At 44.0% G+C, this 15,132-nt stretch overlaps 2 protein-coding genes across 3 annotated transcripts; both read left to right on the top strand.

Annotated features, from left to right (window-relative positions):
• Nucleotides 1–91: 91 nt before the first annotated feature.
• Nucleotides 92–8,479, top strand: pom121 (POM121 transmembrane nucleoporin; the record flags this gene model as incomplete). 2 transcript variants are annotated; one of them, XM_084564713.1, is made up of 13 exons in its annotated part: nt 92–663; nt 1,142–1,348; nt 2,231–2,380; nt 2,489–2,569; nt 2,700–2,871; nt 2,955–3,043; nt 3,125–3,204; nt 3,427–3,548; nt 3,649–3,748; nt 3,875–4,147; nt 4,279–5,760; nt 6,029–6,130; nt 6,628–8,479. In XM_084564713.1, the coding sequence occupies 13 exons, from the start codon at nt 92–94 to the stop codon at nt 6,735–6,737; spliced, it is 3,540 nt and encodes a 1,179-aa protein (XP_084420839.1). In that variant the 3' UTR covers nt 6,738–8,479. The 2 variants fall into 2 exon arrangements, with proteins under 2 accessions (XP_084420839.1, XP_084420840.1); XM_084564714.1 differs by having other exon boundaries at nt 98–663; nt 2,670–2,871.
• A 1,123-nt stretch (nt 8,480–9,602) lies between these two features.
• tbl2 (transducin beta like 2) lies at nt 9,603–14,075 on the top strand. The gene is made up of 7 exons (XM_084564729.1): nt 9,603–9,749; nt 11,376–11,497; nt 11,796–11,980; nt 12,296–12,447; nt 12,530–12,656; nt 12,860–13,012; nt 13,486–14,075. Exons 1-7 carry the CDS (start codon nt 9,623–9,625, stop codon nt 13,943–13,945), a joined length of 1,326 nt encoding a protein of 441 aa, XP_084420855.1. The 5' UTR covers nt 9,603–9,622; the 3' UTR covers nt 13,946–14,075.
• The last annotated feature ends 1,057 nt before the right edge of the window (nt 14,076–15,132 follow it).

Genomic DNA, 15,132 nt, shown 5'->3' with positions numbered 1-15,132 from the left:
CAAGATGGCGCCGACGCACGTAAACAATCAGCGCGAACGCCCTCAATTCCCATGAAGAAGAAGAAATGTCCGGAGAACAGCATGATGGGATATGAGAGTCCTCCGGCGGCGCGTTGCCGCCATGTCACCTAGGGAGAAACATTTAGCGCTTCTCTCTGCTCTTGGCGTAGTTAGTCTGGCTTTTTATTATATTCCCGTTTTTCTTTACGCAACTTTAATTTTCGCAGGTTGTTGTTTTGCTTGTTATTATCACAGCGGAGAACCCCCTACCGCTAGACTAGGCCCCAATCCGCGGGGTGGACTGAACGTTCCAGGCGTGCTCCGGCGCTTGTTTTGGGGTTGGGGGGTGACCGGCGTGTCGGTACCCGCACGGGGGAAAACGAAGAGCAGCAGCAACAGAAACGAGCACCGGGAGCCAGAAGGACACTTTAGACAAAGACTCGGCGAAACCGGAATCTATCGAAGGGAAGCATTAGCAAGTGACTCGTTTCTTTTCAGCCCCCGGGATTTCCTCATGGGGAGCTACATCGGGAAACCCGAAAGTCCAGCCGCCGACTCCGGGAGGCCGAGACCCGTGAGAAATCCCCGAGAACAACTGCGGGAGAAGCTGGCCAGACCCAACCATGCTGTGTATACTCCGAACAGGAGGCTATCGTTTGCTGGGTATGTTCAAATCAAAACACGTTGTGTGCGTAAGCTAGCCCCGTCCGTTGGAGGCGGTGGTTATTGCTATTCAAAGTACGATTCAACTTCTTGGCGGGTTTTAATTGTTGACTCTGGAGCCTTTACAGATATCTTTAACCTCATAAACAAGGAAGTATAAACGCCTTGGAAGTGGTAGATAGCTATAAAAGTCTCTACAGGTTAATCAAACCCTAAACAGTAGGAAAATTAATGAAAATATGCAGTACTTTAAACATATTATCTGTCGTTTATTTTGCTACAGATATTTATAAAATGCTACTAACAACATGAGAAGCTTGTAGTTCATATAAAAGGCTTTATAATTTAAAATCTTCCAGTTTATTGGCTATATTTGTGTGTATTTATGAAACATAACAATCAGTTTCTACTCTGTGTAGAATAATAAAGTCTTGCCCACTGATATTCACATTGCTTTTTTTTTTCTCCACCCCCATAGGGAGCCACCAGGCACAATGAGCAGGTTCACCATCACCCCCCAGCGTCACTACCCCCTGCAACAGCCCGGTGTCTCGTCAGTGGGAGTGCTACCTCCCGTGAAGTGGGATGGCTTCAGAAAGAAGAACATCCTCAGCCCTCGAAACTCCCCGGCTGCCCTCAGTCCTGTCACGGTCAAGATCGCCAGGCCCGATCACAGCAGCCCCAGGTCTCTTACACGCGTGTTTTCATCACATTGATGTGCAGTGTTTTTCTAAACAGATTATCATCTTGGTAGTGTTCGTTATTTGTGAGGGCACTTTTCAGAATCCACAAGTTTATTTATTTTTTTATTGAGCTACGTGATGTTTAGGGATGTCCCGATCGTTATCAGGGCCATGCCATTTTTAAAATGATCACATCTTTTGTAGTTTTGTAGTTTGTGTCCTGCATGTCCCTATAGCATCAATGCTACTTCTTCTGCTACTGTTTTAATGATGGTTGACTAGCATCACCTCTGCCAAAAACTGAAGGAGAAGAAGAACCAAAATAATGTCATTAAACATATCAGTGAAGTCAGTCAGACAGCCGTTTGCAACTTGCATAATGCAGATGTTTGGTGAGGTGGTAGAAGATCAACATTCAATACAACCAACTTGATTTAACACCTACAAAAAAAGGCTGCGCCAAAACAACAACAAACCAAGAACGGTGTGTTTATAAGAAGGGAAAAGTTTCCTTGAGACGCCGTCAAATAGAAAAATATTCCAAAGAGGGTTAAGGAGTTCATGGCATTGGATGACCAGAACATTTCTGGAGTCAAGGTACAAGCTACCCCCTTTCACAGCGCAATACAGTCACACAGTGCACATGTGATCTTGGAAAATACAAGTAATTTAAGAAAAAAAAGCTTTATGAATCTCCAGGGGAGGAAAATTTGTTTAAGACTGGATTGTGGGGCTTAAAAACTTTATCAGGACGTCTTTAGTTAAATTCAATTAAATTAACATGCTTATTAAAATCCTGTTTCATGGTTTATGCTCTTATGTGGTTTAACTATTTGAGTTTTGAAGCTGACCACCGCTGCGCCATGTTCCCGTTTTGTTTTTAGTTTTGAACACCTGAGCTGTGCAAGCCTTGCCAGGGCGCCCGCGGACCCCTGCTCCAGAGAAAGCGTCCTCCGGGTGTTGAAGGAAAGCCGCAAGAGAGAAGTCGAGGACGAGGACAGGAGCTTCACGACTGAACAGAAAAGCAAAAGAAGGTACCAGAATTAAACAGTCTGAATGTGGGCTTGGCTTGATTTACTGAGCTTGAGTCATACATTAATTCGAGCACAGCACGTGTTTATAATCCATTGTAATTTCTCAAGGCGTAACGACAGCGGTGGAAGCGCACACTCTGCTTTTGAGCCTCTCTTGCCCAATGGGACGCCGTCACAACTTGTTCCTAAGTGAGTTCAACTTTGCTACAGCGCCGTCTTAATTCCACCTTTTGTTTCTGAGAAGCCCATAGCACTGAGGGCAGTGTCATGTGACTGTCTAAATGTGTAGCTGGAAATTGCCGTCCCTTCCCTTCTCCAGGCCAGGAACCCTGAAAAGAGGGATGATCTCAGTGGCGGAGGAGTCTTTCATGAAGAGGTCTCGCACCTCCTCCATCAGCTCTGGCTGTGCCGTTCATTCCCCGAGAGGAACTCCAGGCACCAGGAGGAATGCCATCCAAAGCTCCTACAGCTCTTCACTAGGCCTCAGCCAGGTAACACTTACCTGCTTTAGTACAGCGCAACGTGTCCTTGTAGAGGCAAAGCAGAGTTGTGACACTGTGATTACCTTCCGCAGTGGAAGAAACGGTCAGCACCCAGCTCCCCTCTGTCCAGCCCGGGATCATCTCGCTCTCAGACTCCAGAAGGAGCCTCCAAAAGACCCAGGTATGTCGCTGTCTGTCTTTATCTAGTCACCCACATTTAATATAATACTACAGTTTTTTTAATTTGTGGTTTAATTATCAGAGAGGACGACGGGCAGTCTCCCAGCTCAGCGTCTTCGGTGAGGTCAGATCATACAGCTTCTGACAAGGCTCCTGTTACTTGTAAGTATTCTTAATCTGCAGTAGTTGTATTATTTTTATGCAAGTAGAGATTGAGCCGCTTAATTAGAGTTACATTAGCGCAGTTACTCATTCAGCTCATTGAATCCGTCACATTGAACTTTAAATCAGTTAAAAGACCTAAAAATGCTTTGTTGCATTATTTTTTGTCTTTTAAAAGTTGGATTCAGGTTAATTGTCTGTTATTATGTGATGACGTTACAGCAAAACTGACACCAGTCCCCAAGGTCCCGGTCCCTACCTCATCAGACTCCACTGGTAGTGGGGGTAAGAGAAAACGAAAGATCCAGCTGGTGTCCAGCCACAGAGATGATCAGATCTCTCTGGTAAGAAGAGCCCTGTGCTCAGACTCTCTTCGTATATACTTGCAGATTACGGTTTGCGGAGATTTCTTTTATTTTACTGTCGATGCTTGTTCATGCGCAGCCCCCTCCTCCTGAGCTGGGCTACACGATCACTGCGAAAGATCTGGATGAGGAGAAGAAGGCTGCAATCAGTAAGATCCACAAGGTCCTGGAGACACCTGGTGAGTAGAAGCAGCCGCGGGAAAACATTTTAAATCTTTCTCTTTGATGCTGCGATTCAAAAATTAAAGGGATTCACTGCCCCCTAAGCATGTCGGTGACCCTCTTGTTAAATTATTCCTTTGTAGCTCCAGAGCCAGAGAAGTCTGCGTCACCCCCGGCCGCCACTTCCACCCAGCCCGCCGCCTCCACCATCTCTACCACCACCACCACCCTGAGCAGCCTCCTGGCACTTCCCCTGCCTACATCTTCCAGCTCTGCCATCCCAGTCATTAACCTGGATCCCAGCCCAGGCAGCAGTGTCAGCACAGCACCTGCAGCCTCCAACCCACTGCTGGAGGCTCTGAAGATGAAGATTACATCTCCTGCTAGCTCCCCGTCAGCTGCTAGTGCGACTACAGGTATGGTGATCAATAAATTTGATTTATTTAATTAAATTTGTTTGTGCTATTTGGCTTTTTTTCCAATCTGTATAGTCACATTTCTCATGCCGCTCTGAATTTGACGTGATTTTCCCTCCTTTATCTTTCAGTGTCTGCGTCAACCACACCTGTACAGTTCAGTGGCTCAAACCTGAAGACATTGACTACAATGAATTCCCCAAAACTCCCTCCTCCCTACCAGCCTCCATCCTCTTCTGCTAGTGGGGAGCTGCCCTCTGCCTTCACCCAGGTCCTGACTCAGGTCTCCAAGGCTTCCAGCAGCGCCCCACCTGTAGCAGGAGCAGGCATGTTTGGGCTGACCAGCCAGATCGGCGCCCCTTCTGCTACGTCGGCCTCTAACCCCGTCAGTGCTGCTGCTGCCCCGCCCAGCAGCTCTCAGTCGGTCAGTAACACCAACCCTCTGCTGTCTTCGGGGTTCAAGCCCATCTTTTCTGTCACCACCACCACCTCCTCCTCCTCAGCTATGTCTGCTTCGGAAAGTAAACCTCCGGTCCCAAGTTTCAAGCCCATCTTCGGAGATGCCCCAGTAGGGACTGGCTTTGCACAGTCGGCATCCCTCGCAGCCGCCAACCCAGCCTCTACAGTTCCTTCAAGTAGCACATCTTCAATGTTTGGTGGCTCAACAAGCAGCACCACAGCAGCCTCTTCTGTTTTTCCTGGCTTGACCAACACCCCCACTGGCACAGCCTCCATCACCACTTCACAGCCCGCAGCCCCTCCAGCTGTGAAGTCCCTCTTTGGAAACTGGTCCACACCATCCACAACAAGTTCCAGCTCCACAGCCTCAGCCCAGGCCCCTAATATCGGGAGCTCATTTCAGTTTGGAGCTGCTGCTACTACCACAACTGCCGCAGCTGCCCCCCCTGCTGCTGCTGCTGCTGCCGCCACAGCCCCCAACAAGGGCGCCTTCACATTTGGTAGCACACAGCCGGACCCTCAAGCTGCCAGCCAGAAGAGCTTTGCCTTCGGCCAGGCTGCACCCAACCAGAACACAACTTCCGCTTCATTTGGAGGCTTTGCCATGGCCAACACAGCCCCCACCACTGCTGCTGCTCCCACCACCCAGTCCAATTTCTTTGGAAAGTCAACATTTGAAGCGCCAGCTGCACAGCCAAACTTCGGCTCCTCAGCGGCACCGCCCAAACCATTCAATTTTGGAGGCAGTACTGCAGCACCCGCAGCTGCCGCTAACCCTGCCCCACCCCCTTTCGCTTTTGGGGCGGCTGCTGTCACGACAGCAACCACATTTGGGACCCCAGCAAAGCCGACGTTCGGAGCCAGCACCTCTGGTTTTGCGTTTGGTGGCACCGCTGCTCCCTCAGCTGCTCCCTCGGCTCCACCGAGCTTTGGCGCGGCGACCCAGACTCAGAGCTCCTCCTCAGCCGCCTTCACATTTGGAAGTGCAGCTCCTCAGCCGGCCGCCTCAGGTCCAGCTCAGCCAGCGCCCGGTGGATTTAACTTTGGTGCTGCTATGCCGTGCCCCCAGTTTGGAACACCAGTTCCCAATAATCCTGCACCACAAATGGGAAACTTCAACTTTGGAGCTGCGGCTGCTGACAAACCAGCTTTTGGTGAGAATGAGGATAGTTTTTTTTTTGTTTGCGTCTTAAGCTACAGAGAAGATTTGGAGTATATTCTTGTTATAAAATAATGAAATGATGTGAATGAAAATGGTGAACTTTGATTCCCGTCATTGTCGACAACACTCCAGGTTTTATTTGACCTTTTCCAGCGTTCCAACTTTCTATATACTCCTCTGACATTATCATCCTCTTTGTTTCTGTCATAGTAGTGGTTGTTTGTTCGGTTTAATTCAGCCGTGCACTGTTTTCTCTGCAGGGACGTCTACTCCGTCCTTTGGCCAGGGCGCCGCTGCTGCAGGTCCAATTCCCTTTGGAAGTCCTGGAACTCCAGTCCAAGGCTTCAACGCTGTTCCGTTTGGTAAGACGATTGATTGATGCAGGCGAACTACTCGCAGTGCTCTGGTACTCCTCAAAATGTCTCGCGTTGTTCACGTTTCTCAGTGGACGGACAAGCACAAAGAATTTGTCCCTGTCTCTTTTCTGTTGGAGTAATTTCAGTAAAAGTAGTAACTGTTGTTTAACATTTATTATTGTGATATTGTAGTAGTTTATCTCTAGTTTCACATCTCATGTCTTTGCTTTTGTCCGGCTCAGTCATGTTTTGGATCCCCTGCATGTGGATTAGTGTCACTGTGCTCCTGCAAGATGTGATTAGTCTGCAGTGAAAGGATGCAGGGAGTGGCATGTTGATATCGTATCTTTCAAGAGACGATTGCTTTAAATCGGAAAATTGAAATACCCAAAGAAACTACAAGTGTAAATCCATACAACGTTGTGCCTCACTACAACATAGAGTCCGCGTTGACCCGTCACACGAGTATAAAACAAGCCTAACATATCTGTTTTTTGTTTCAGGTGTTACAGGTTCTCCAGCAACTGCCTCCTTCTCAATCGGAGCCGGATCAAAGCCGTCTGGAGCTCGCCAGAGGCTGCAGGCCCGGCGGCAGCACAACAGGAAGAAATAACCTGCCACACGTGTCCCGACACCGCTTTCAGAGGACTCCAGCTGTTGCCGCCACGGCTAATCCGGCTAACATTGCTCTGTTCTAAGCCCAACATCCCCCGAATCAGGCCGCCACCATGCCCTCTGCTTCCTTCCCTTCCTCCAGTGGGTTGTGCTGGCCCAAAGCGTTGTGTTTTGCGGAGGAGTTAGAAAGAGCACACCAGCTTGCTGAGTTCATGCTGCCTGGATGACTACGTGTCCCAGTGAGGGAGTGTAGCCGCGAGGAGAGAAAGAGAGAGAGAGAGAGAGAAACCGTAACAATGTACTGTACTTGAATAGAGAGGAAAGACGATTGAATAGTTTGAACAAAAGCATATCCAAAGTTCTGTTTCCTTTTTTCAGTGTGTGGACACTCCCATTGGTTCGTCTTAAGGAGAAAGCTGAGTCGGGCAAAGACACAAGAGTCTCAGCTCAAACATTTATTTTTTTACGTGAAGTGCTCACTGGTTTGTATGTTACCAAATGTTTGAGTACGTTCTCTGAATGAGTCCAAATAGGGGTGAAAATGCACAGGCGGTTCGGATGAGGTACACAAACTACAGTGTAAATGTGAAGTGATGAGACGTTTGCATTTAAATTATTTTTTTAATTGGCTCTCTGACCCTGTAAATGAATGTGTATGTGTGTTTCTGCACTTAAAGGGCAACTTAGTAAATGTCTTAATGTAGTGTGTGCAGACCCTGGTGTTCTTGTTTCATACTCTTTTTTGTCATCGCAAGCATTCCCAGAGTCCTCCTGTGGATGGCTTTTTTTTTGTTTATCTTTATTTTAATTTGTTTTTTGATAGCGATTGCCAACACTGATGCAGTTTAGCAGGTCGGTGTGTGATTTAGGATGACTACTCTTGACTTGCGCTGACAAACCAAAGCCAACTCTTCAGCGTCATGCCTGCGAAAAGAATCTGTGACCATCTTTAAATCCTGAGATGTGTGCGTTTGTGCCAGACTACCTCTCTTTACTCCCAGGCACTGAATCCTTGTTAATTCACTGAAGAAGAAAAAAAAAAAAACAACGAGAATCGATTTTACCTTCGACTACTGTCAGTTCAGATGTACCGTAGTAAATGGCGAGTTTTAAATAATTGCACCGCATCATTCTCACAACTGAAACATCGCCCCCTTTCCTCAGATTACGCTGCATTAATCTACCATCAGATTTACTAAAACTATGTTCTGTTTTGAATTAGAAATCTTCACCATGATGCAGGGATTTTTTCTGTTAACTCTTTTTACTCGTACCATGATTTCAGCAGTTCTTTTTTTTTTTTTTTTTCTTTGTCAAGCAAACCTGGTAATAAATCAGTTGTTAGCTGTTTTTATCAAGAATAACCATCTCTTGTTGTTAAAGTGAGCAGTATATCTGATGCAGTTTTTGATGGTCAATTTTGAAATAATAAAGACTGAGTTTTGGATGTTCCAACAAGAAACCACTGAAACCTTCGAAGTCTCATTCAACCACAGAGTAATATACACCCATAACATTATGACCGCTGGCGGGTTAAGTGAATAATTAAAAAGCAAGACATTTAGGTACACTGCCCGGGGCTGTCTTGTAGATTTATTTGCATGAAAATACATCTTCATTGAGCATTATTATGACTGGAAATATTTGCTCAGGTGATGTGATTTTTAACTTGAGGCGTACTAAACTTTTTCTGGAGATTTCAACCAGACGAAACGGACAGAAACAATTATATTTCTGGAAAGTGTTAGCCCTATGTTCAAGCATTGTGTTTCAATCATGTCAGTCTCTCCACTGACGGATAATGTCTGTTTCTGGACCAAATGTAATGAGAAATTTATCAAACTACTATTTCCAAGGTTTAGAATGAATACACGCTAATTATAGCAGATGATTCTAGCATATTTCTACAGTAATAAAAGAGGAGCTGGCCAGGATGAGCTGATACAAGTCACATTTTTAATATCCACAGATTTTGATGGCCTGTTCTTTTACAGTATATTTGTTGGGCACTTGTATGTTTTGAATGAGGGAGGCTGTGTCATGCGAAAGATTTGCGGGATTTGAAGAAACATGTAAAGTCCAAAAAGACTTGTTGCATCTGTATCATTTTAGTTTTCATGTCAGGGTCATGCCAAACCTTTTAATACGCATGGGATTACAAAATACTGCTGTTCAGGGAAAAGTTGTGGGCCCAGAATATTTGTGTAGCTCTAATAACCCAGTGCAGTGCTTTTTAAGAATATATTTAATGGCAAATATTTTGATTAAATTCTGAATTTACATACATTTACTCAAATAGTTTAGTTGAGAGTTTCCATAGACTAGAATATATTTCAGATATATCCTGCCTAAAGTACACAACAGTAGGATTTTGAATGAAGGATAAATATTTGTAACTGAGTGCTTTTAACATTTTAGTAGTGAAATAAAGAATGTGAATACTGCTTCTACTATTAAAGAAACACACTTTTAACTCCAGTCCGGTAGGTGGCGATAAAGACTGGCGGTGTTTGTCTTTTAATGCTGCATTCACTGAATGTCGGAGAAACCGACAGTAAGCGATGACAAGTTAGAGTCGACGTTGATTTTTAATTTGACGTTACGTCGAGCGGCAAAAAAAAAAATATGCCACTATTATGCCAACGTCTTGTTGACATGTCGATGGCTGTTAACATAAATCGCCAAAATTTTAAACTGCATATCGGAATTGGAGGTGAACGGGTATTCTTAGGTGAGCGCGATTATTTACGATTTATACTATTTGAGTGAACGCAGCATTAAACGGGAGACGAACGCGTTAACGCATGCGCAGTGGCCCAGTAGTGAGGGGCTAGCCAAGTAGACGTTAGCGGTGCAAAAAATACGTGGCAGAAAGATTTCGACATGGAAGTAGCCGCTCTGGTCGCCTTGACGTTGTTGCTGGGTGCGCTGGTAATGCTCGTCGCGTTGGCGGTGGGCAAACGGAAAGAAGAATTAAGAGAGGAAACGGAGCAGGCAGCGGAGTTTGCCGGTAAGAGCCATGCTAGCTAGCGTAACTCTAACTAGCTAACCAAGCAGTGAGTGTCGGGTTTGGGTGAGGGGGGCGGGAGGGGGGAGTCAGCGACACTGACGGCCACTGTGGAGTCATTCATTCATTCATTCAGGACAACAGGGCCTCGTGTTCTCTGCTCATCCACACAAACACAACACAACAACTTTAAAACACGTTAACAACTAAAGCAACTTTTGAGTCATCTGTCGCTGGACTGTCGGACCAATAGGATCTCTGCCTTTTGTTGAGTCATAGCATCATTTGATAAACTTTATTGATCACAAAGTTCATTACAGTACTGAGAACATAAGGTGTTATACAAGTCATGTTTGAATACATATTTGCTATTGGTAAAGTAACTGTAGTAAAAAAAAAATAAAAAATAAAATAAAGCACCTGAATTGCTTCAATTATTAAATTAAAAACCAAAATCATTATTTCATTAACAAATTTCAGTACTTCTGCAGGACTAATTAGAGAATTAAAATTGTGTGTTTTTATTGCTGATTGCAAACAGTGTTATTTATAATGTTGTCAGTAACATTTGATGGAGATAACTTTATGAGAATGAGGCTAGAATAAAAAACAAACAAACAAACAACACATCATTTATTCTTTAAAATTGAAATTACTTACTTCAGATTTCTTTTCTTAAGTTGCTAATTAGGGAAAATGACCTGAAATATTCATTATAGACTTAGATAAACTTTATTCACCCACAAGGGAAATTGCTTGGTCACAGTAGCTTAGTTGCACATAAAAAAAAGAACCACAAGTAAAATAAAATATAAGTAAATAAAATAAATGTACTATAAGCCAAAAATGTACAGAATTAGCATATGAACAAATGTACAAGATATAGAGACAGAAGAATATATATTATATACATGATCATGTTTACACCTTTTGTGCAATAATGAACATTTAGGACGTCCAAACTAAACTTTGCGACTACTTTCTGAAAATACATAAAGATAGAAATCCCTAAAGACATCACTTAATTATGAGAAGTTTCTCTGTCAGTGAGCTAATTGCTTCTTGAACTCGTTTTTTTTCCCAGTCCTGTAATAAGCAGATCATCGTAGGTACGGCGACTAAAGTCATATACCCAGTATTAATTGTCAGAAAATGTTTCTTAAGCAGCTTTTCCTTCAAAATATTAAATGAGCACAAACTATAACTCATGTATTTCCAAAGACTGTGTTCAAATGAACATTTTATCATATCCTCTTAAATATTTGGGAACTAATAAAGCAGAACGATGTTGATTTTAATTTATTTCTACCTGTTCTGCCTCTAAGATTGTGACTCATTGAATTCCCACTTGCCTTTATGTTTGTATAAACTTGAATTCGAATAGAAACTTTAATCAGGTGTATAACACTTAGAGACAGATGGGCTTAGACATCCGGAGGGAGTTTGGAGTAGAGCCACTGCTCCTTTGCATCTAAAAATTAAAGTGGAGGTGGTTCAGGCATCTGTTGGCCGGCCTTTACAAACCTTTCCTCTATTGTTTTCCTGCTGTAGAAGCTGGTTGGATTTGTTGTCGATTGCAAGCTGTGAATTATGTGCGATTGCTAAGTTCTACTCCTGTTCGTCTTTCAGCCGAAGGCAGCGCTGTGAAGGGCCACGCGTCCAAGAAACCGAAGCAGGAGAAGCAGCGCATTCGCAAAGATAAGCCAACGCAGCACACTTTCAGCCATCCACTGCTGGCAGCCTCACTGAAGGTAAATAGAAACACACACACACGTTGTAAGAGCTTGTTGTTGATGGACATTTCTCTGGATCGAAACCACTCGGGGGGTCCACGAGGGCCCGGTTTCTGTTTAACGTCCCGATTTAGTCGTCACTCGTTGATATAAATGGACGCAAAACTAGAAAACATTTCTCTGGTGTGCTCTTAAACTGCAAGTAATGAATCGACATCGTTCTAAATTAGCTTATATTTAGAGTATATTTCCTTTTATTGACCTTTTTCCAAACCCATTCTTTGAGAACGTGTGTCTGTGTCTTCGTGCTCCTCAGGGCCACAGCGGGAACATCACATGCCTTGATTTCAGCAGTAACGGGAAGTACCTGGCGTCCTGCGCCGACGACCGCACCGTCCGGATCTGGAGCACCAAGGACTTCCTGGAGCGGGAACACAAGTGTCTGAGGGCGAACGTTGAGCTGGATCACGCCACGCTGGTCCGATTCAGCCCAGACTCCAGGTCCGTTGCTTTTGTTCGTCACTAAACTAACCTCAGCCATCTTAACTCCAAGCCTAAGATACAGGAGGTAATCTTAGACGGTTAGAAGAAGCTACTGAACGTCCTCATCAGTAGACGCAGCTAAGGTCGCAAATTAATATGACAGTTAATCCTTAAGAGATGTTGTGTGCCTCTATAGATGCATTGTTGTTCTTCTTGTCCTGTTCTAATGGGTTAATGCTTACAGTATGATTTCTTTCCAGACTTCTCTCTGAACCTAAATGTTGTGTCTTAGCCTCAATGACATGAGATTTATTTATTTTTTAACCCCCTTAGGGCGTTTATCACCTGGTTGGCCAACGGAGACGCTATTCGAATCTTCAAAATGACCAAGAAGGATGACGGCACTCTTAGCTTCAAATCCGCCCCCGAGGATTTCCCACCAAAACACAAAGCGCCCATTCTCAACATTGGCATCGCAGAGACAGGTACAGAAAGTCGTGATAATCTAATCAGATTTCTAGTTTGTCATCCACTTTTTAAGACCGAATTTTTTTCTCTTCTCTGCAGGCAAGTTCATCATGAGCGCCTCCACCGACACCACCATCCACATCTGGGACCTGAAAGGAGACATACTGGCGTCTATCAACACTAACCAGATTACCAATTCTTATGCTGCGATCTCCCCATGTGGCAGGTCGGTCCCCTCTCTCCGTCTCTGCAGACTTTACACACACAAGATCAAATAGGGAGCACACAGCTCTATGAGGATTGAGGCATTCAAAGACACTGCATGTTTTACTTTCTTGAAATGAAGAAACGTGTGTTCAAACTGTGTGTGGCTCAGGTGGAGCTGTAATTTGTAATTTGTTTGCTGTGTGTGTGTGTTTTTGTGCTCAGGTTCGTGGCGTCTTGCGGCTTCACTCCCGACGTGAAGGTGTGGGAGGTTTGCTTCGGTAAAGGAGGAGAGTTCAGAGAGGTCGTGAGAGCCTTCGACCTGAAAGGACACTCTGCGGGAGTTCATGCGTTCGCCTTCTCCAACGATTCTCACAAGTAAATGAAGCTCTTCTGATTACATTGTGGTACGCCTGCCTACACACCCTCCACTGGCCTCGTAGTGGCAGGGGCAAGTGTCTTTCGCTGGTACATGGGACTTAGTTGCCTTAATCACACGTGGATAAAGCTCTCGTCTGCAGGAGCTCTCGCCACGTTGCTTATTTGTCCCAGTGCGATTTATTGTTGTAACTGTGATGTCCGTCACTTTACGTTGCAACCTCAAGAGCTGCGATACAAAGTGGAGACAGACATCAGAGTTACACCACCTCAGACGTGGTTGATGGCGGCAATCAAGGCCATGCAGCAAACAAAGACACTCCACTGCAAGGCCAGTGGCGAAGCAGAGGGACAATAATTGAGTTTAGAAGACTGTTTTCTTTCTTGGTGACAGATGAAAAGATTGATACCACTCACATCTCTTTAAAGCAGTTGCATGCAACTGATTTCCTTTCTTTCCTTTTGTTTATCAGAATGGTAACTGTCTCCAAAGACGGCACATGGAAGCTGTGGAACACAGATGTTGAGTATAAAAAGCAGCAGGACCCCTACCTCCTGAAGACGGTTCCCTGCTCCTCATCTGACGGCAGCCTGGTGGCTTTGTCTCCAGACGGTCGGGTGGTGGCCATCAGCGACGGCTGCAACGTGGCCATGTACGACGCCGCCAGCGGCAAGCTGGAGGAGGAGCTCCACGGCGTCCACAGCATGGAGATCACCGACCTCAGATTTGACGTTAACGGACGCTTCTTGGCGTGCAGCGGCGATAAGGCTATCCGAGTGTTTCACAACGCCCCGGGCTACCGGGCGGGCATCAGAGACATGCAGGACATGCTGAAGAAGGCCCAGAACGAGGCCATGAAGCAGAGACTGCAGCAGCAGATCAAAGAGGCTCAGAGTGCTCTGGACACTGTGCTCGCTGCTCCCGTCGAATGAAAGGACCTTAATAAAAAACAAAAACAAAAAAAAAAACACTCTGATTGTGTCTGACTGCTAATCTTTTGTGGAAAATGGAATTCGCATGAAGTTTTAATAAAGAATATCTTTTTATGAAAACTTAAGATGCTTTGAGTTTGATGTGTGATCTCGTTTTATTTGTTTAATTTTACACTGTGTCTCTTGGGCAGCTGTGAAACATGAAAACATCCCACAGTTCTGTAGTGTTTTTAACGTCATATGAAGTCATATGAACAATCTCTGGGTGGAAAGATGACTGCTTGGCGACTTCCCTATTCTTAAAATACCTTTCTCTTGGAAAACATTTTAACATTTCACACGAGAACAAAATGAGTTTAAATGAGAAGAGTAATCATGGGTGAATTCCTTCAGGTTCTTGTTGATTCAAGTCCTGCCAGTGTACATTCAATTCAAAATGTCTACAGAGGTTAAGAGTGTGAGGCTTAGCCAGAAAGAGGCACGACAGGAAAAGGGGCTCCCTGAATCTTTCTTTTGAGAACAGCTGCATTTCATGTAGACATGGAAATATTGACAAGAAAAATAATATATATATTTTTTTAATGTGGAATTAGACTTTCAAGTAACGGGTCAAATACCGTGACTGATCAGACTTTATGTCAGGTTGAGACTGCGTTGCACAAATCTGGGAAACACTTGAAATTTTATGATGAATCAATAATAATAATGTGTCCAGTGAAATAAATCAGACCAGAAGAAACCTGTGTGATTAAACTTTCAATTTGACAAGTAGTTTAATACAGTGTTTGTATTTTTATATCTTCCTTTTTATCATCATCATCTTCTAATTATTATGTTTGACATACCCTAGTTTTGGATTGCTCAATAAAATTTCTTCTTCTTCTTTTATTATTATTAGACTTAAATAAACTTTATTCATCCACAGGGAGATTGCTTGATCACAGTAGCTTAGTTGCACATAAAAAAACTCTAGTAAGAACCACAGATAAAAAGAAAGATTAAATGAAATAAAATAAAAAATAAGTGAAATCAAATCTAGTAAAATAAAATAAAAATAGTATAAGCAAAAATGTACAAATTAGCGTATGGACAAGTGTACAAGAAATAGAGACGTTAAAATATGTATCATATACACATTATTATTATTATTATTAGCAGTAGTAGTATCTAATCCCATTGTTTTGCAT

This window comes from Chelon labrosus (assembly GCF_963514085.1).
Source record: "Chelon labrosus genome assembly, chromosome: 17".
NCBI lineage: Eukaryota > Metazoa > Chordata > Actinopteri > Mugiliformes > Mugilidae > Chelon > Chelon labrosus.
Note: the sequence above shows the minus strand (reverse complement) of the source record. Positions and strands in the feature narration are given on the sequence as shown.

Excerpts from the sequence above, each read along its gene's own strand:
- tbl2 (XM_084564729.1), top strand. The coding sequence starts at position 9,623 with ATGGAAGTAGCCGCTCTGGTCGCCTTGACGTTGTTGCTGGGTGCGCTG. Across the intron at positions 9,750-11,375 it reads GCAGGCAGCGGAGTTTGCCG|CCGAAGGCAGCGCTGTGAAG; the intron begins GTAAGAGCCATG and ends TTCGTCTTTCAG. Across the intron at positions 12,448-12,529 it reads CATTGGCATCGCAGAGACAG|GCAAGTTCATCATGAGCGCC; the intron begins GTACAGAAAGTC and ends TCTTCTCTGCAG.